At 47.8% G+C, this 21,076-nt stretch overlaps 1 protein-coding gene across 1 annotated transcript; it reads right to left on the bottom strand.

Annotated features, from left to right (window-relative positions):
• Positions 1-1,527: 1,527 nt before the first annotated feature.
• Positions 1,528-20,829, bottom strand: LOC136463348 (U-box domain-containing protein 73-like). Its single transcript, XM_066462347.1, is given in 4 exon segments — positions 1,528-2,177; positions 2,179-2,955; positions 19,420-19,485; positions 19,963-20,829. Coding segments are annotated over 4 exon segments (1,827 nt in total). The 5' UTR covers positions 20,638-20,829; the 3' UTR covers positions 1,528-1,868.
• Between the last annotated feature and the right edge of the window lie 247 nt (positions 20,830-21,076).

Genomic DNA, 21,076 nt, shown 5'->3' with positions numbered 1-21,076 from the left:
AAAAAAACCCCTGTAGGAGTAACTCCACTCCTCTAGGGCCTCGGGGGCTACACCCGGCGGGTGCGCTCGCGCGCACCCACCAAAACCTCAAGAAACAAAACCCAATTCCTAAGGGAGCAGCTATAAACCAAGCCTCGGCAAACCCTCAGGGAGAGTGCACGCACTCCCCCGGAGGCTCGGGGGCTACTGTCGGGTACCGTAGAACGGGGTACCCCGAGCGTAAATCCAAAGGGTCACTTAAGTTCTATCAAAAAACAAAGCTAGAAGGTAAGCCATGGGCTCATCACCGGCCATGTCCGAGCCCACCAGGCTCTCTGCCTCGCCTCAAGCCTCGCACAGGAGGTCTTGGCGTCCTGACGCAATCTCCGCCTCGCGCGAGGCCTTTCACGGAAGGCCTCGGCAAGGAGTGCAATCTCCGCCTCGCGCGAGGCCTCTCACGGAAGGCCTCGGCAAGGAGTCCGATCTTCATCTCGCGCGAGGCCTCATTCTCCGTATCGCTCGAGGCCGTCGCCCCCCGCCTCGACCGATCTTCCCGACAGCCCGTCATGTCCCATTAATACGTCAATCACTCCCGCAATCTCAGTCGGACGATGGCTCGACACCGCAGAATGGCCGACGGGACATGAGGTCGCATCAACACCATATCAGCCGAGACAGGGCATGGCGGGGATTACTGGTCACTGTATCCTGACGCTGTGCCCACGATCAGCGCCCGCACTACACTGTGCCCCGCGATCCCCGCCTCGAAAAACAAAACCACACAGACAGCCTAGCCCGGGTCATCACTGTCTCCAAGCCAGCACACCGGATCAACTGCTCTCTCCGGGCCTCAGCACTATGCACCAGGGTCTCGGCTATCTCGGGATTCGTGTCTGCCGAGACCCCCCACTGTGGTGCAGCCTCGGCACCGACCGAGCCTCGGCCTCGCGCACAGTCAGTCCACAGCGACTCGCACGCTGACCGCCGCACCCACTCCGAGGCAGCCCGGGAGCTCCCATGCCGCACAGGATCGGATGTGACCAGCACGCCACCCCAGTGCCCCAAGGACGGACCACTCCGACGACTACGCCACCACAGGAACAGGCCACAGGGCTCGGACACGCCGCCCCTGTTTGCACGACGCCGTATAGTTAGCTCATGTACTACCCTTGTCCTCCCTTCAAACTATAAAAGGAAAGGACTTGGGCTATTTCTAGGGGGGGGACTCACGGAGAAGAACGCTCGGTAACACACACTTCCCAGCCACCTGAGAGCAACGTCTCAAGCAGCCCACACCTCGCCGAGACCTGGGACTAACTCCCTCTCTCACCTAGCTTATAACCCCCTACAACAAGCATTTCGGTGCAAGGAATACAAGATCGATCTCCCAGACTGGACGTAGGGCCCGAATTGCCCAAACCAGTATAAACCTTGTGTCTCTTTGCATCACCATCTGGAATTGGGAACACGCAGGATAAATTCACTAGTTGGTTGAGGACCCCCGGTCCGAAACACCGACAAGGAGTAAAAGAACAATCTCATTTAGTCATTTGTTCTGTTCATCACATTCAAGGAAATGCTTTTCACAGGTATATATATTCTAATATTCTCGGTCAGTCATCATTGTCTTCTTGAAGCAAATTCTTCATTACAGAATGTCAACAAGGCAGTAATCAAGATTATTTGCGTGTCAACAAACTTCACTTGATTGTTCATATGATTCACCAAACTTCCATCACAGTCAAAAATTCAAACTTGCACAGAAAATCGAGTGAAGCAACAGTAAATCTCTGACTGTTTGGGAGGCCACACCGGGAAGGGCAGTTATAGGATTCAGTCTATTCATGACTGGAGACAGCTTCCACTGGATTGCTTTTTTTGCGTTTGCATCACGGATTTACAGGAGCAGGAAACTCCTTGGACAGACAGTTGATTATCGTGTCCAGCTTTAACATTGTCTGCATCGGTAATGTACCTGATGACAGCTCCCTCAGCCGCTCCTTAAAGTCCTCCAGGTTCTTCACCTGCTCCATCTTATGTACGTCTCTCTGCACAATAGCATGAACCAAGGAAATCGCAGAGTAAGTGGCCTCAGGAGTAACCGGCCGAGTTCCCTCTTCAGCCATGATGATATTCACCAGTTCCATAGCTTTATCGCACATCTTATCCACCATGTGCAGATTTTTTCGCAGACAATCAAAGCAGAAGCAGCACCTCGTCACTGACCATGAGGTATTCCAGCAGGGCATCAGGCACGTTATAAGATTGAGCATTTATCTTTCCTTCCTCATCTGCACAGAGTCCACGGATTGCAGTGACAGCCTCCTTCCTTACAAAAACATCCTCAATCCTGAGCAGATCCCGGAGCATTTCCATCCCACCAATATCGAGTACCCTTTTCCTAAACATGTCAAACTCTGACAGGATGGCAACTATCGAAGCTACCTTTGCCAAATGTGATGCTGGACTTCCATGTTTACGTAGCTTATGGATGATCTTCTTTAGAAGAACAGGGAGTTGGTTCGCTCCAGCTAGGATCTCCCTGTTTGGCCTGTGAACAGACAAATCAAGGATTACTCCGGGCCTCTGTTCCTCCAGCTCCTGTGACCATGTCGACTTCCAATTCTTCTGAAGATCTATCAGCCCTGGAAGCAGCCCTGCACACTTGTGAAGGCAAGGTTGCTCTCCCTTGGTTGTTTTGGAGAGTAGCTGAATCTCGTGCAAAGCCTGCTCCTGCATCACTGAATGCCCTGAGAATTTTTGTAAGATAGCTTGGATTTGCTCCTCTGAAGGTTCCACAGGGATGGAGAGTGTATCAGCATTGTTAGATGAGGAACGGGCCATGTGATCAAGACGCCATGCAGCAATCATATCACGGAGGAGGTGGTTTGGAGCAGTCAAAGTGTGGGATAAAGTCTCCTTAGTGCTTGGACAGACGTTCGGTGAACAGAACAGATGGTACAATTGATCAACAGACTGCAAGTAATCAGGCAAAAAAATTGGTTTACTTGGTGAAATTAATCAGTGGGAAAACTCAGAAGATAGCTAACCAGTTGTTCCAGAAATTAACATAGAATACTACAGCAAAGAGTTTGGAACAAAAGATACCACCTTTTCCTTGATGTAATGTAACTTATAGTGGAACCCTAAAGATATCCAATCTTTTCCTCGAAAGTAACAAAATTACTAATTGCATATGGAAATAAAAGACATAAGACCACAACTTTCTTTAGCTCTCGTGACATATTTTTCATTTTAGTTTGTTAGAAATAAGTGTTAGAATAAACTACTGTTTTTCCTTGTACGAACACAGTAAGGGAAGGCGGCGCCGAAAGGCCCCCTATTGTGATACTGTAGCCGCTGCAGGTGCAGGCGTCGCACGGCTCACCTACAGCACTGTAGCCATGTAGTGGCCGACGCAGAGTCAGCCCTGTATGTCATCTAGTTACTGTTACAGCATGTGGGCTATACTAAGACTAGATAGATAGAGTTGTATAAATATACTACCACAGCAACTCAATAAAGAGAGTTCAGATTTGCCATCTCACAGACAGGGCTTCGGCCAACGCTGGTGTCTTGTATTGTGCGTGCATGCTCTGTTCTCCCATCTTCTTATAGCTCCAGCCATAGTGTGTGGGACGGACAACGCTTGTCGTAGTCGGCACGGCTAGTGGGTGCTCAGCAATACTAGCGGGTGCTCGGCAAGACTGCTGAGTGGTTCACTCAGCTGAGCCGGTGATCCTGTGGGCCAACAAGCGGTATCGGAGCCGTACAAGTGCCGTCGCCAGTCTAACCGATGGCGATGACGGGCGGTTCGGAGATGGGCGATAGCAGTGACACTGCTATGGCTGCCCAGCCACGAGGCGGGGTTGTTGTTCGCACGGTGCGGGAGGTCAGCGGCACTAGTTGGCCGACGCTGACTCGCACCAACTATGGAGAGTGGTCGGTGACCATGAAGGTCAAGCTCAGAGCCCGACGGCTCTGGAATACTGTTGACAAGGGCACCGACAATGAGAAGGATGACATGTCAGTGTTGGAGGCTATCCTCGCTGCTGTACCGGTGGAGTATAGAGAGCCGTTGGGGACGAAGAGCTCGGCTAAGGAGGCATGGGAGGCTATTGCAGCGATGCGTGTTGGTTCCGACCACGCAAAGAAGGCGACGGCCCAGCTTCTAAAGCAGGAGTACGCTATCCTCAAGTTCAAGGATGGTGAAATGGTGGAGGACTTCTCCCTCCGCCTACAGACGCTCATCAGCAGGCTGAAGAGCCACGGCGTCACCATCGACGAAGAGGAGGCGGTCTCCAAGTACCTCCACTCCATTCTGGCAAAGTACATCCAGATCGCTCTCTCCATAGAGACGATGCTGGACTTGTCCACCCTCACCATTGAGGATGTGACAGGTCGTCTGTGGGCGGTGGACGAGCACCTAGAGCAAGCGATAGCAACGAAGGACAGCGGGAAACTCCTGCTAATGAAAGAGGAGTGGGCTGCTCGGAGGAACTCTGGGAAGGCAGCCTCCTCCAGTCACGGTGGCAAGGGCAAGCACCACGGCAGGGCTTATTTGGAGAAGAAGCAGGTCGACCCCAACGCCTATCGGTGTTGCAGGAAGATGGGCCATTGGGCACGGGAGTGCCCAAATCGCAAGTAGGAGAAGAAGGTTCAGGCTCACCTGGTGCAAGCCGATGATGAGGATGAGGCCACTATCCTGATGGCGATGTTCTGTGCACTACACGACGTCGAGGCCAAGGAGAAGGAAGAGGCGACGACGGTGGAAGGACCTAGGAGGGCACTGAAGACCATCAACCTTGACGAACCATGCACCCAAGTTCACCTCGGGCGTCTGGGTGCCGACCAGGAGCAGCACTGGTATCTGGACTCTGGTGCCAGCAACCACATGACGGCCTCCAAGGAATCCTTCTCTGAGCTCGACGGCGATGTTACCGGTACGGTGAAGTTTGGTGATGGCTCAAGGGTGGCTATCCAAGGGCGCGGCACCATCATCTTCAGATGCCAGAACGGGGAGCACCACGCACTAACGGATGTATACTACATCCCGCAGCTGCATTCCAGCATCATCAGCATTGGTCAGCTGGATGAGCGCGGTAGCGAAGTACTGATCAAGGACGGCGTCCTTAGGATCAGGGACTGGGAGCAGCGACTTCTTGCCAAGGTGAAGAGGTCCCTGAACTGGTTGTACCTGCTCGACCTGAAGGTAGAGCAGCCGATGTGCCTGGCGGCAAGGCACTCCGAGGAACCGTGGATGTGGCATGGCCGGTTCAAACATCTTAGCTTTGACATGCTTGGTCGGCTAGGAAAGATGGACCGAGGGCTACCCCACATCAAGCACAGAGGTGAGCTATGTGATAGTTGCCTGGCCGAGAAGCAGAGGAGGCTACCTTTCCCAAAGGCGACCAAGTATCTAAAAGGTCCTTGTGTGGTTTTGGTAATTGAGTGACAACCTAGGTGGACTAATTGTGTTTATGTGAGATACACAGGTGATTAGTCCACAGGTACATATGTGTGAGCAACATATGCCATGAAGGTGAAAATGGCTTGGAGATGTTGCAAAACTCACACATGTGATGATGAAGGAGCTCATTGCACATGAGACATGACATTGAGTCATGTGATCAAGGTGGAGAAGATCAAGACAAGACATGGCTTGATGGACCGATTGCAAGCGTGAAGGGCAAGTCGGAGGCTTTGGAGCGATGGACCGCGTGGCGGTGAAGCTTGAGCAAGACTTGGCACCGATGGACGAAGGCAACGGTGAAAAGCAAGTGAAGTCAAGATCGATGAACCAATATGATCATGTGATGATATGAAGTGGATCATATCATTATTGATCATGTTGGTGCATGTGTTGCATCGACATTAGAGGAGATGGAATGGAATGCGCAAGGCAAAGGTATAACCTAGGGCATTTTATTTCATAGGTCATAGATGTGTAGAGAAGTTGATGACCGGATTTAGGATAGATGGCTGTACTATCAAGAGGGGCAAACTTGTTTGCATATTGGTCATCTAGTGCCACTTGAGTGATCTAACTTTGCATCATCGCTAGGATTGAGTGGCGTGGCAAGTTGAGTGGCTAATCCTTTGGAAAATGATTGTGAAAATGCTAACACTCGTACACATGGTGGTGTACACTTGGTGGTGTTGGCACATTTGCAAAGGAGATGAAGTTGGAGTTGATATGGATCAACTCGATGATGAAATGGAGGTGAGAAAGGTCCCACAGAGTGGACCGGACTCTGGTCACGAAGTGATCGGACGCTAGGTTGTAGCGTCCGATCAGTGGTGGCAGACAGCATGCAGGTGTCGGTCATCAATCGGACGCTGGTGCTGGAAGTGACCGGACGCTGGCTGTGTGCGTCCGATCAGGGTGACATGTGATGACGTAGGCAGAGCAGAAAAGCCAGAGGTGACCGGACACTAGTGCTACGTCCGATCGCGATCGACCGGACATGTCCGGTCATGTCTGGTACCTTACTGGAAACGACCGGACGCTGGGGTTGCTACGTCCGGTCAGTTCAATCTACTGTGTCTGGTCAACAGATGACCGTTGAGATCAGGCGAACAATGTTTGAAGAAGGGGACATGTGGCGTGCATCGTACGACCGGACGTTGAGGTCCAGCGTCCGGTCGATCGGACCAGAGCGTCCGGTCATCCCGCCATTTGCCCAATGAAGGGGTAACGGCTAGTTTAGCCCATGGGGCTATAAATAGAAGGTGGCCTCAGCCATGGCTGGTGCTGAGCACATTGGGGGACTTTGTGTCCATGCTTGTGAGTGCTTGGGAGCCCTCCATCACACAAATGCTTGATAGTGATCATTCGATTATGTGAGAGAGCGATTCTAGTGTGATTGCATCGTGAGGTTGCATCGGGTGGCACTAGGTGATCGAGTTGCAAGCCGGTGGTGCTTGTTACTCTTGGAGGTTGCCACGTCCTAGACTGCTTGGTGGTGGTCTCCGTTGAAGCCCACAAGAAGCTTGTGCGGTGCTCCAGAGAAGAGCTTTGTGAGGGGCATTGTGCTTGCCCCATGGGAGCCACAAAGAGCAACTCTAGTTGAGCGTGTCATTGAGCTACCCTCACTTTTGGGGTAGGTTCTTGCAGTGCCCGACGTGCGGGCTTGGCGGGTGATGCCAATTAGCCGCCGAACCACCAAGTGAGCGGTCGACACAACGTGGACGTAGTGTGTTGGCAAGCACGTGAACCTCGAGAGAAAAATCATCGTGTCAACCTTGTTCTTCCCGTTGGTTTGCATCCTCGTTACACAAGCTTGTAATTACTTTCATATACATTGTGCTTGTGTAGTTGCTCCTATAATTAGTTAGCTTGTGTAGCTTACTAGTTACCTTCTTGCTTGTGTAGCATAGAAGTAGCTCCCTTGCGTGGCTAATTTGGTTTGTGTAACCTTGTTAGTCGCATTGCTTAGTTTGTGTAGCTAAGTATTTGCGCTCTCTAATTTGGCATTGGTTGCCTTGTTATTGAGCATTGCTAGTAAGCTTAGATAGCTTTGTGCTTTTGCTTACTAGTTTGTATAGGAGCTCCCTTGTTGCTTAAAGTACTAGTGGCATAGGTTTGTGTAACCTTGCTTCTAGAATTGGTTAGGCGAGCTCTAGCTAGCCTAGCACCTTTGTTGCTTAATTAGTATCTTTGGAAGGTGCTAGAGAACATAGATAGAGGGGTGTAGTTTTGGCTAGACCGATAGTTTTAATTCCGCACTTGTTTCGGTTAGCTGACGCGATTAATTTTAGAAAGGACTATTCACCCCCCCCCCCTCTAGTCCGCCATCTCGACCCTACAATTGGTATCGGAGTGAGGTCTCTCCTTTGTGGTCTTTACTGACCCGAGATAATGGCAAACTTTGGGCTAGAAGTTGTTTGTGACACACACATTTTTTATGGCACACACTATACATGGTGGAAACGTCATATGCTTGATCATTTCCGTGATTTGGGTCCCAAGGCATGGTGGATCATTGTTGTTGGTTTCTCTCATAATGCTTTGGATAAGGACAACCTAACCCAAGCATAAGAGGATTGGTTACAACTTGATCATCGTGCTCTTTATTATTTAACATGTGCTTTATATGATGATGTTTTTAGACATGTGTGGGACTTGGAGAATGCTCATGATATGTGGATGGCACTTCAAGCCTTCTATGGTGATTCCTCCACATGGGATGATGGCAAATTCAAGAAGGAGGATGAGCCTAAGAAAGAGGCACATGAGTGTGTTGAGCATAACCACAATTTAGTGATTGTGGAAGATTGCTCCACCTCATGGCCATGTGATGATGATGATAGATCTACCACAAGTTCACTTGACAAGGTTGATGATGACGCCACAAGTGTTGCACATGAAGATTCTACCTCAACCACACTTGATGGTGATCTTGATGATGGTTCATGCTCGGGCCATGATTGTGAAGCTACTACAAGCTCTTCTCCATCACCACATTCCTTCATGTCACAAGGTGACACTAAGGTATCAAATAATAATGTGGTTGATCATGTTGATCCATATGATGAGCTTGTTAGTAGACTTGCTAGCATAACCATGTCTTTAGAAAATGAGAAAGCTAAAACAATGAAATTAGAAAATGAAAACTCATTTCTAAAGAACTCTTGTGAAGAACATAAGAAATTACTTGATGCTTATAAATCTTCACATGATGAGCTAAAATTGAATCATGAGACACTACTTGCATCTCATGATGAATTATTAGAACAACATGCTTCTCTCATTAAAGTGTTTACAAAGAAACTTAAAAATAATGAGAGCTCATCACATGGATCAAATGATAAATTGCAAAATGTTGCTAACCCTTGTGATGTAGGCAAGAAGCATGTATCCACCTCTTGTGATGATTTATTAGATATGCCATGCTCTTCACAAATAGATGCTTGTTTTACTTCTATGTCTTGTGAGACTAACATTTTGAAGGAGAACATTGAGCACATGTTGAAGACTCAAAGAAACTATGGTGACAAGTGTGGTCTTGGCTTCAAGAAGAAGATGACAAAGGGTGAAATAAAGAGAGAAAGAAAGATGAAGAAGATACAACAAAAAAAGCTCTCTCATACCATGTGCTACCGATGTCATGAAGCGGGACACCTTGCAAATGGTTGCCCTAACATTGAGAAGCTTAAGAAGATAAAAGAAGAAGAGAGGCTCAAGCATGTGAAGTGCTTCAAGTGCCGCACTTGGGGTCATCTTACCTCAACGTGCCCAACCAAGCAATTGGTGAAGCAACAAGTGAAGCCTCAACCAAAGCCACAAGTTGAGCAAGAGATGACACCCCAAGTTCAAATCAAGATCAACCATGAAGATGGTAGTGATTTGATGATAAAGAAGAAAAAAACAAGAAGGGGTGGAAAGGCAAGGCATCCAATACAAACTCAAGATACCAAGATGATGAGCAAGAATGAAGATGAGAAGAAAGATTATGCTCACATCAAGTGCTTCAAGTGTGGAAGTGTGGGACACTTTGTCTCTAAGTGTCCTACCAAGCTTGAGAAGAAGGCTTAAGCAATCCATGAGAGGCAAGGCAATGAGAAGCACCACATGAGCAAAGAAGAGAAGGCTCAAGCAAAGAGAAAGTGCTACTCATACCGGGAAAGGGGACACATGGCACATTCATGTCCCCTAGGTGACATTTCTAAGCCTATTTCAATTGTTGATAATAATATGCTTAGAAAGGATGGTAATGGTACCTCTATGGTTGCTATTGCAAAACATCCCACTATTCATACTAAGGCTATGCCTAAGTATGTTGCACCTAACTTGAGAGGACCCAAAGTTGTTTGGGTACCATCAAAAAGTGGATGATTGTTTGTAGGTACCATCAGTATTGGAGGCTTGGTTCAAATAATATTCATCTTGTTGATCATGTAGTTGTGCCAAGTATTGCTAAGTGATGATCATTATCCCAATGCCATGACAAATTGAGTGAAGTCCAAATGTGCTACAACATACAAGTGTCAAATTCATGTTGTTGGTGATTTATTGGAATATTTGATGGCTTGCAAAAATATTTGAGTTGAAACTTGCTAATTGGATGATCATGAGCCAACCAAGGTATATCTCTTGTTGATCATTTTATTTGGGTGCATATGAGTTGATTGAATTGGATAAATATGCAATGTTGCTTGCTATGAGATGATTGAATGGATAATTGATTAGTAATCAAGTTTGGATTGATTTGTGTTGGATAAATTCATAAGATAACATTTAGTAAGTGGATTGTATGGATTTATGTCTTGTGAAAGTATTCAAACGAGTTAGTTTCAAGTTTGATTCATATTTGATGAAGTATAGCTCAATTGTTGAAATCTGTCCTATATTCAAAATCTGAGTGAGCTGTGATCTTAGCCATATTTGAGTGATCAAAACCTATTGAATTGTCATAAAAATTGGTGTACATTCTCTATACTTATGGTATAAGATGCTGTAAAATTTTCATGAGAATTGGATAAGAAATACTTTGGTTTTGGAGTGGATCTTTTCAGCTATAGTGCAGCAGTTTTCAGCATATAGCAGTGGTGGAAGAATTGAAATCTGGTAGCAATCTAAAAGTCAAATGAAGCTCAAATTTTTACAGCTGCTAGATAACTTAGTAATGCACACCTTCACCAAATTTAGTAGTATTTTCATTTGTACTTTGGGAGATATGCTTATTTCTTTGAAGGGTACAGAATCTGCCAGAAAACTGACAAATGTTGGATTGATCTAGAGTCACTTTGATTGAAAGGTCCTCAAGTTGGAAACATGTTTATAAGTAATTGAGGCACCTAAGTTTGGTTTTGAGATGATCTAGAAGCATGACAAGCAAAGAGTACAAGGCTATCTGATTGTGGAGTGTACTTTGCACACTTTTGGTACTCAAGATGAAGATCAAGATCAAACTCAAGATGAAGTTGAAGTTTAAGTTCTAGTGACTATTAGAAATCATTTGGTAGAAAGAAAAGGACTTAAATAAGAAGAAAGAAAAGTACTTAAAGAAGGAATCAAGGTTACTCATCAAGTTAAGTCCATCACTTGGATCAATCAATCAAGTTATTTCAAGTGAGTGTCAAGCATGGTTCTTGGAGAGAGGTCACTTCTCCCTAGTGTAGGGGTTTGCCACCTATGTGTAGGTGAACCAAGTGTGGTACTTTGAAGGCTAACATGGAAGTGGTGATCCAAGGGATATTTGAGATGCTTAGTTGAAGCAATCAAAAGGATTGATCAAGAAAAGCAAGCAACACCCAAAAGAGAGCTAGTCATGATATTTCAAGTGGTATTCTCAAATTGATGCTCTCATGCAAGCATTGATCAAAAGATGAAGCAAGCCAACCACAACAAGAAAGTGCACTTGATCATAAATGGTATTCATTTCATATGGGTGAAGAATGGAATTTAAAATAGTATCTATTGGTCTTCACTAAGCTTATAATTGGATTTCACATTGCTATTGGAGTTATGAATTGGAATCTATGTGACTATCCTCTACTCCAATGTAGCAAAGGTATCATTGTAATGTGCATGATCATTTCATCCCTTACTAGTATGCGGTTAGTGCATATAGTACATGCTTCATAGGATCATACATAACAAATGAAATGTTTAAATTCATTGCCTACCACTATTATTTGAATGATTACTTGATCTAAGTGGTTAGTACATAAATTTGTTCATGAGCTAGTGAACCCAAGTACTTGACTCAATTTGAATTGCTAATAAGTGACAAGTACAACATTGGCAAGATAACCCTTGCAAGAGGCATGAAGAAGCTTGTCATTGGTTCAAACCGGACTTGGAAGCTTAGGCAAATCAATTTAGTTCAAGTTAACCATAGAAGCTCATGATAGTGATAAGAGTACAAGCACAAGACAATAATGCAAATGGATATCTAGTTTGTTTGTTTCAAGTGGTATCTAGACTCAAGTATTTCATCAAGAATCTACAAATGATGCCTAGATCAACTCACAAGTGATATCCTATAAGTGGTACTCATAAAGATAGCAAATGTTCAAGAAATAGTTTTATTGATAAATCCAACAAGTGGTTCCATACTAGAAAATTCTTTCAAGTGATATCATATCTACACATGGTATCAATCATGCAAGACGATAGTTCCACAAGTGATCCTCAACTTTAAGTGATCATCAAATGAAGAATGCATCCCTCACCTACAAGAGCTCAAGTGTATCAAATGGATGACCCATGCTATCACATAGGGGGAGGTGTCACACAAATTGGTATCAAGATCAAAGATTCTATGTGTGGTATCTCAAGAAGCCCTACACAAGATACAAGTAGTACAAGTTACAAGTGATATCTACTAGTGGTGTCATTCCAACAATCAAGTGATGTCCATAAAAATGCAAGATTCAAGCCTCAACCATCTACCCCTAATGTGTACCTTTGCATCAATGAGAAGTACACCTTTTATGGAAATTGATGACAAAGGGAGAGAGATTGTACAAAGATATGAAAGCGTTGAGATTGAGATTGTACAAGGGGGAGAGATAAGATATAAAAGCTCAAAGAAGTAGAGGTTGGACATGGACATGGACAAAGAGGGAGCAACATTGAAGAAAAGAGATGGATCAAAATTTTTGGACAAGAGAAGCACACAAGTAGGGGGAGCAAGCTCATGAACTTTGATTGATTGCATTTGATATGTGCATATTCATGTGCTTGCTTGCATTGCATAAGCTTTCAAATTCAATATGCATGCTTGTGTGGTGTATGCTAGTTGTAGAACTTGAATGATGATTTGATAACTAGCATGCATAGGATGATAGCTAGACACTTGGTATGCTTTTCAAGTAATGCTAGTACCTTGCTTTTAATGTTGATCTCACAAGGTATCTAGTGCTTTTATTTCCATGTGATATCTAGCTAACCATGGTGCTAAGGATGAACTTAAAGGTGCAACTCCGATTGGTACACGCTTCAAAGGTTTATTCTATACACCTTAGCATCATTTAGTAGTAATTACTCTCCCACAATTTTAATCCATGCATATGTGCGAGCTTCAAATCAAACACTCTAGCACATATGTAGGGGGAGCTAATACTACCATTTCGGGTTTGTGGTACTTGTCCAAAATCATTTTCACATGGTAAAATTGCTTGGGCAAGCAACATAAATCCAAAAGAGCTTAATTTCCATATCTTTGTAGAGTTGTCATCAATTACCAAAAAGGGAGAGATTGAAAGGTCCTTGTGTGGTTTTGGTAATTGAGTGACAACCTAGGTGGACTAATTGTGTTTATGTGAGATACACAGGTGATTAGTCCATAGGTACATATGTGTGAGCAACATATGCCATGAAGGTGAAAATGGCTTGGAGATGTTGCAAAACTCACACATGTGATGATGAAGGAGCTCATTACACATGAGACATGACATTGAGTCATGTGATCAAGGTGGAGAAGATCAAGACAAGACTTGGCTTTATGGACCGGTTGCAAGCGTGAAAGGCAAGTCAGAGGCTTTGGAGCGATGGACCGCGTGGCGGTGAAGCTTGAGCAAGACTTGGCGCCGATGGACGAAGGCAATGGTGAAAAGCAAGTGAAGTCAAGATTGATGAACCAATATGATCACATGATGATATGAAGTGCATCATATCATTATTGATCATGTTGGTGCATGTGTTGCATCGACATTGGAGGAGATGGAATGGAATGCGCAAGGCAAAGGTATAACCTAGGGCATTTCATTTCATCGGTCATAGATGTGTAGAGAAGTTGATGACCGGATTTAGGATAGATGGCCGTACTATCAAGAGGGGCAAACTTGTTTGCATATCGGTCATCTAGTGCCACTTGAGTGATCTAACTTTGCATCGTCGCTAGGATTGAGTGGCGTGGCAAGTTGAGTGGCTAATCCTTTGGAAAATGATTGTGAAAATGCTAACACTCATACACATGGTGGTGTACACTTGGTGGTGTTGGCACATTTGCAAAGGAGATGATGTTGGAGTTGATATGGATCAACTCAATGATGAAACGGAGGTGAGAAAGGTCCCATAGAGTGGACCGGACTCTGGTCACGAAGTGACCGTACGCTGTGTTGCAGCGTCCGGTCAGTGGTGGCAGACAGCGTGCAGGCGTCGATTATCGACCGGACGCTGGCACTGGAAGTGACCGGACGCTGGCTGTGTGCGTCCGGTCAGGGTGATGTGTGATGACGCAGGCAGAGCAGAAAAGCCAGAGGTGACCAGACACTGGTGCTGCGTCCGATCGCGATTGACCGAACATGTCCAGTCATGTCTGGTACCTTACTGGAAACGACCGGACGCTGGGGTTGCTGCTTCCGGTCAGTTCAAGCTGTTGCGTCCGGTCGATAGATGACCGTTGAGATCGGGCAAACAATGTTTGAAGAAGGGGACATGTGGTGTGCATCGCACGACCGGACGCTGAGGTCCAGCGTCCGGTCGATCGGACCGGAGCGTTCGGTCGATCGGACCGGAGCGTCCGGTCGTCCCGACATTTGCCCATTGAAGGGGTAATGACTAGTTTAGCTCGTGGGGCTATAAATAGAAGGTGGCCTCAGCCATGGATGGTGCTGAGCACCTCGGGGGACTTTGTGTCCATGCTTGTGAGTGCTTGGGAGCCCTCCATCTCACATATGCTTTGATAGTGATCATTCGATTGTGTGAGAGAGTGATTCTAGTGCGATTGCATCGTGAGGTTGCATCGAGTGGCACTAGGTGATCGAGTTGCAAGCTAGTGGTGCTTGTTACTCTTGGAGCTTGCCACCTCCTAGATGGCTTGGTGGTGGTCTCCGTCGAACCCCGCAAGAAGCTTGTGCGGTGCTCCGGAGAAGAGCTTTGTGAGGGAAATTGTGCTTGCCCCGCGCGAGCCGCGAAGAGCCACTCTAGTTGAGCGTGTCATTGAGCTACCCTCAATTTTGGGGTAGGTTCTTGTGGTGCCCGACGTGCGGGCTTGGCGGGTGATGCCAATTAGCCACTGAACCACCAAGTGAGCGGTCAACACAACGAGGACGTAGCGTGTTGGCAAGCACGTGAACCTCGGGAGAAAAATCATCGTGTCAACCTTGTTCTTCCCGATGGTTTGCATCCTCATTACACAAGCTTGTAATTACTTTCATATACATTGTGCTTGTGTAGTTGCTCCTGTAATTAGTTAGCTTGTGTAGCTTATTAGTTACCTTCTTGCTTGTGTAGCATAGAAGTAGCTCCCTTGCGTGGCTAATTTGGTTTGTGTAACCTTGTTAGTCACATTGCTTAGTTTATGTAGCTAAGTATTTGCGCTCTCTAATTTAGCATTGGTTGCCTTGTTATTGAGCATTGCTAGTAAGCTTAGATAGCTTTGTGCTTTTGCTTACTAGTTTGTATAGGAGCTCCCTTGTTGCTTAAAGTAATAGTGGCATAGGTTTGTGTGACCTTGCTTCTAGAATTGGTTAGGCGAGCTCTAGCTAGCCTGGCACCTTTGTTGCTTAATTAGTATCTGTGGAAGGTGCTAGAGAACATAGATAGAGGGGTGTAGTCTTGGCTAGACCAATAGTTTTAATTCCGCACTTGTTTCGGTTAACCGACGTGATTAATTTTAGAAAGGACTATTCACCCCCCCCTCTAGTTCGCCATCTCGACCCTATAGTATCACACGGAGGAAGCTCTCGAGCTCGTTCATGGTGATCTCTACGGGCCGATCATGCTTGCTACATGCGGTGGTCGACGATACTTCCTCCTGCTCATGGATGATTGCAGTCACTACATGTGGCTGCAACTCCTGATGAGCAAGGACAAAGCGGCGGCGATCAAGAAGTTCAAGACGTGCGCAGAGGCCGTGAGCGACAAGATGCTCCGCGTGCTGAGGACTGATCGCGGTGGTGAATTCACTTCGGTGGAGTTCGCTGCGTACTACGCAGATCAGGGTGTGGGGCAACACCACACCACGCCATACTCGCCACAACAGAATGGCATGGTGGAGAGGCGGAACCAGACGGTGGTCGGCATGGTCTGATCCATGATGAAGGCCAAAGGCATGCCGGCAAAGTTCTAGGGAGAGGCGGTGACCACGGCGGTGTTCATCCTCAACCGCGCTCCGACCAAGGCCCTGACGGGCAAGACGTCGTTCGAAGCTTGGTATGGGTGCAAGCCGAACGTGTCATTCCTCCGGACATTCGGTTGCATCGGCCATGTCAGGAAGACGAAGCCGAACCTCACCAAGCTAGAGGACAGGAGCACGCCGATGGTGTTCCTAGGCTACGCGGAGGGTACCAAGGCGCACCGGCTCTACGACCCACGCGGAGACAAAGTGCTTGTCTCGCGCGACGTCGTGTTCGATGAGAAGGCAGCTTGGGACTAGAGCAGTCCGAGCACGGGGGAAGTTGGTGGCTTCACCAACACCTTTGTCGTCGAGCACTTGGTCATCAATGGTGGTGGAGACACTGGGGAAGAGGTGCCGAGCACTCCGGGAGGGGCGCCGAGCACTCCGGCGGTTGAGTCGAGCACTCTTGGGGCAGTGCCGAGCACTTTGAGAGGGATGCCGAGCACTCCGGGAGGAGTGTCGTGCACTTCTAGAGGGATGCCGAGCACGCCAGGAGTGGTGTCGGGAGGTTCTACAGTGGTGGTGACCACTCCAGGACGGGTGCCGAGCACTCCCGTGGCGGAGCCAAGACGTCTTGTAGTGGTGCCGACCACTCCAAGACTGAGGCTGGACACTCCTATAGTGTGGCCGAACACTGTAGGAGTTATGATGAGCAGTCCAGAAGTAGTGCCAAGCACTCAAGGTGTTGTACCAAGCACTCCGGTGGAACAGGGAACTCCATCGACGCCGATCGAGTTCGCCTCACCTCCAAGTGACATCACTAAGTTCGTGGATGCCTTCCACAAAGGTGAGGAGGTGCGGTTCCGCAGGCTGGACGACATCGGCGGCGGCATAGGTCCCTCAGGTCTGGCGGGCAGGCTGCTCAATGACACAAAGCTACTATTCGTCAGTGTAGAGGAACCACCCACGTTCACGCTAGCCAAACGCGATGGAAACTGGCGATGGGCGATGCTGGAGGAGATGAAGGCGATCGAGGAAAACGAGACTTGGCAGCTCATCGATCCACCTCCAGGATATCGTCCGATCAACCTGAAGTGGGTGTACAAGGTCAAAAGGGACAACCTTAGTGCCATTGTCAAGCACAAGGCGCGCCTCGTCGCCCGGGGCTTTGTTCAGCGCGAGGGCATAGACTTCGAGGAGGTCTTTGTGCCAGTAGCGCACATGGAGTCAATCCGTTGCCTTGACAGCAGCAAAGGACTGGCGCGTCCATCACTTGGACGTTAAATCGGCCTTCCTCAATGGTGAACTGGCGGAAACGGTCTTCGTCAGGCAACCCCCAGGTTTCGCCGTCAAGGGAGAGGAGTACAGGGTGCTCCGACTGCGCAAGGCGCTCTACGGGCTGCGGCAGGCCCCCCAAGCATGGAACGCCAAGCTTGACGCCACGCTGGGCGAGCTTGGGTTTCAATGGTGCGCAACCGAGCACGCGCTCTACACGCAGCGATGGGGGAAGGAGGAGCTCGTCGTCGGCGTGTATGTGGATGACTTGATTGTCACCAGCGCGCACACAGAGGACATCAACAGCTTCAAACACGAGATGGCGGCTCGTTTTCGAATGAGCGATCTCGGGCACTCTCCTACTACCTCGGCATCGAGGTGAGACAGGGGAAGAAGGAACTCACGCTCGGTCAGAGCGCGTATGCCTCCAAGCTGTTGGAGCGGAGCGGCATGGCTGAGTGCAAGCCATGCGTGACTCCAATGGAGGAGCGGCTGAAGCTGACGAAGGCCAGCACCACGGCGAAGGTGGATGCAACACTCTATCGGGAGCATCATCGGCGGTTTGCGCTACCTAGTCCACACGAGGCCGGACATTGCGTTCGCCGTGGGCTACGTCAGTCGCTTCATGGAGGATCCCAGGGAGGATCACTGGGCTGCGGTGAAGCGACTACTACGCTACGTTAAAGGGACGATGGATCAAGGGATCATCTTTCCCAAGACCGGCGAGAGTAGGTTGCAGCTCACTGTGTTCAGCGATGCAGACATGGTGGGGGACATCGATGGATGACGGAGCACCTCTGGCGTGCTCGTCTTCCTCGGGTCGGCCCCAATTTCATGGCTGTCACTGAAACAGAAGGTGGTGGCGCTATCTACGTGCGAGGCAGAGTATGTAGCGGCAGCCATAGCGGCGTGCCAAGTTGTATGGCTACGCCGGCTGCTGGGCGAGCTGACCGGCGTGGAAGCTCACCCACCAGCACTGATGGTGGACAACCAGCCCGCCATTGCCTTCGTGAAGAATCCGGTTCTGCACGACCGGAGCAAACACATCGACGTAAAGTTTCACTTCCTCAGGGACTGTGTCGATGGAGGGCAGATCGTCATCGAGTTCGTCGAAACTGGTCGGCAACTCGTGGACGTCCTCACCAAGCAGCTCGGATGTCTTCGACTCACGGAGCTGAAGGAGATGATCGGCATGCATGGAGGAGGTACAAGGGATAGCAGTAGGTTTAGGGGAAGAATAAGTGCCATGTTTTTTCTACTGTTAGAAACAAGATGCCTTAATAACAAGAACCACAAGTAACATCCCGATATGTGTTAAAGGGATAATCATTTTGAACAGTTCTTTAATCATAATATCATGAGACTGATCACGATACATCACGTTGAAAAACAAAAACAGTCACAAACAAGCAGTAAATTATAATCTGCATCAAACCGAGAATAGGAAGTGCATGATAGGTATTCCCTTGTTTTCGCTTCCCGAGAAACAACTTTGACAAAATATATATAAAAAATAATAATATTTATGGTACAAAATTAATATCATTATATAGATCATTGAATCTATTTTCATAATAGATTTATTTGGAGATACAAATGTTGCACGTATTTTCTATAAATCTAGTAAAACTTACGGCATGGAAACCAAAAGCGACAGTTATTTAAGGACGGAGGGAGTAGATGCCTACAAAGTGGTGAATAAGCAGGGTGCCCTGGTGCACTACCATACTAGAATGCAACAGGTTTTCCGTTTCAGTCAGTGAGGAAGCAGTGGAGATGCCTTGTTCTAAAAAAAAGTGTATGCATGGACTACACCAGAAAATTGAATTGCCATAGAACTCCTTAATCACTTCATTTTTTTCCAAATCTCCAACTAAAAGCAACACGTCTTGTATCAAAACAGATTGGTTTCTATGTTACTAACCAAGTCAAATAACAAGTTTGAAGTCTAATTCTAGTTTTGGTTATTAGATATTTACATCACAGACAGAGTTGGATAGTGCAATCAAGTTAAATAACAACATCTATCCCCACATCTAGTATCATTTATTTATCAGGATGTTTCCAGCTAAAATGAGTCATGAAAAGCGAAAATGATGAATCGCAATGCAATTATGTTTAGCCAACTAAATGTTCAGAGGTGGGCACTTACATATCCAGATGCCAATATGACCGGATCCTCCATTACTCCACTCAGTCCACTGTGCGAGCTATCAGCCTAGAACACAGTATAATTGTGGGATAAGTACTCATCAAGAGGTCGAGATGATTCAGTCAGTTTATTTGAGCCGTTGAGGCAACTCCTCACATGAGCCTATTTGAGATGAAGTAAACTTTTGATCGTGAAGAGTTTAACTATTTCCGAACTAGATATGTTGATCAAATGCTAACACTTTCTAAACAAGTGAAACGTAAATCCATAAATTGTCAGAAGAGGAAAAGAGATTTGTTCATGCAGTAAACAATGCCAATGTTATTCCGCGCCATGAAGAACAAGCAGCAGGAAGTGCTTGCACAAAATTAAACCAAAATTCACCCAGGGACCGATGCGTACAGAAATACGTCATCAAGAAGCAGAAAGAACCATGAAGGGGTAGATTAAACAAGGCATCCAAGGAATTCAAGAACTCGATCAGACACAGAGTTGGAAGGCTGGATAAAAATCCCAAGAAGTCAGATATGCGGTGGGACTTACATCATCGTACGGGAATCTGGTAGCGAACTCGCGAGGCAGCTCCGGTGGATTTTGTAGCTCTGCTGTCCCATACGTGAGCTCCATGAGGCCGGCGATCGCCTCCTCCATCTTGCCGAACGCGGCCTGCTCTTGGTCGTGGTCGTGGGTGCCCTCCTGCTCCTGGATCTTCGCCAATGCGCTTCGCATCGTCGCACCGTAAGCAGACCTCGTGTGGGCCGCTTGGTCCTGCTCCAGCCTGGCTTCTTCCTCGCTACCGCTTCTTGTTGGCACCTGGGGCACCGACCCTGACGTACCGGGAACGTCAGACGACGCCGCCTGCCCCTGATGTGGGCTTCTTGGCGGCGACCTCGGTGTCGGCAGGGTGCGGTCGGAGGGGCTCGCAGCGACAGCAAGAACCCTCCTGCCTGCCCCCTGGCGTCCCCGTTGTGGGCTTCTTGGCAGCAACCTCCGTGTCGGCAAGGTGTGGTCGGAGGGGCTCGTAGCGACAGCAAGAAGCCTCCTGGCTACGCCCCGCACCAAACTTGACGGTGATGACGGCCAACATCCTGACGGCGGCTGCTGGGCGGAGGAGGCCCGGGCGTTCTCTTGAATAATCTCCCCCTCGATGGCACGGCGTAGCTCGTTCTCCAAGGTCTCGTCCGCCGAGCTGGTGTGGCTGGAACGACGCAGCGACATTGTTGCTTCTTGGAACCGGTGGAGTTCTTGGCTTCTTGCGGGGTCGCGAGGTGGCTTTCTTGCTTTGAGTTTGGAGGGAACGCGTGATGCGTTGAGGGCTTGAGGCGCAGTTATAACAACTAACTGGGGTCTTCAGGACTATCCCTGGCCTTCCTCTTTTTATAATGACGAGGCCTGGGCTCGCGAGGGCGTTGCCACCAAGGTTCTGGGATTCATTTTGGAAAAAATTTCGGTCCCAACCGAAATGGACGAATTTCGGGAAATTTCGGTCCAATTTCGGACTCAATTCGGTGAAATTTCGAGATTTGAAGCACAAAATTCGTTTCGGACCTAACCGAAATGGACGAATTTCGCCGAAATTCGGACTGTCTCGGTCGAATCCCAGATCCTTGGTTGCCACTCCCAAATCACGATGAAGCCCAAGCAGAAGCAGATGATA

The sequence above is a fragment of the Miscanthus floridulus genome, chromosome 7 (genome assembly GCF_019320115.1).
Source record: "Miscanthus floridulus cultivar M001 chromosome 7, ASM1932011v1, whole genome shotgun sequence".
In the NCBI taxonomy this organism is placed as follows: domain Eukaryota; kingdom Viridiplantae; phylum Streptophyta; class Magnoliopsida; order Poales; family Poaceae; genus Miscanthus; species Miscanthus floridulus.
The sequence above is the reverse complement of the archived record's forward strand: the minus strand, read 5'-3'. Positions and strand labels throughout refer to the sequence as shown.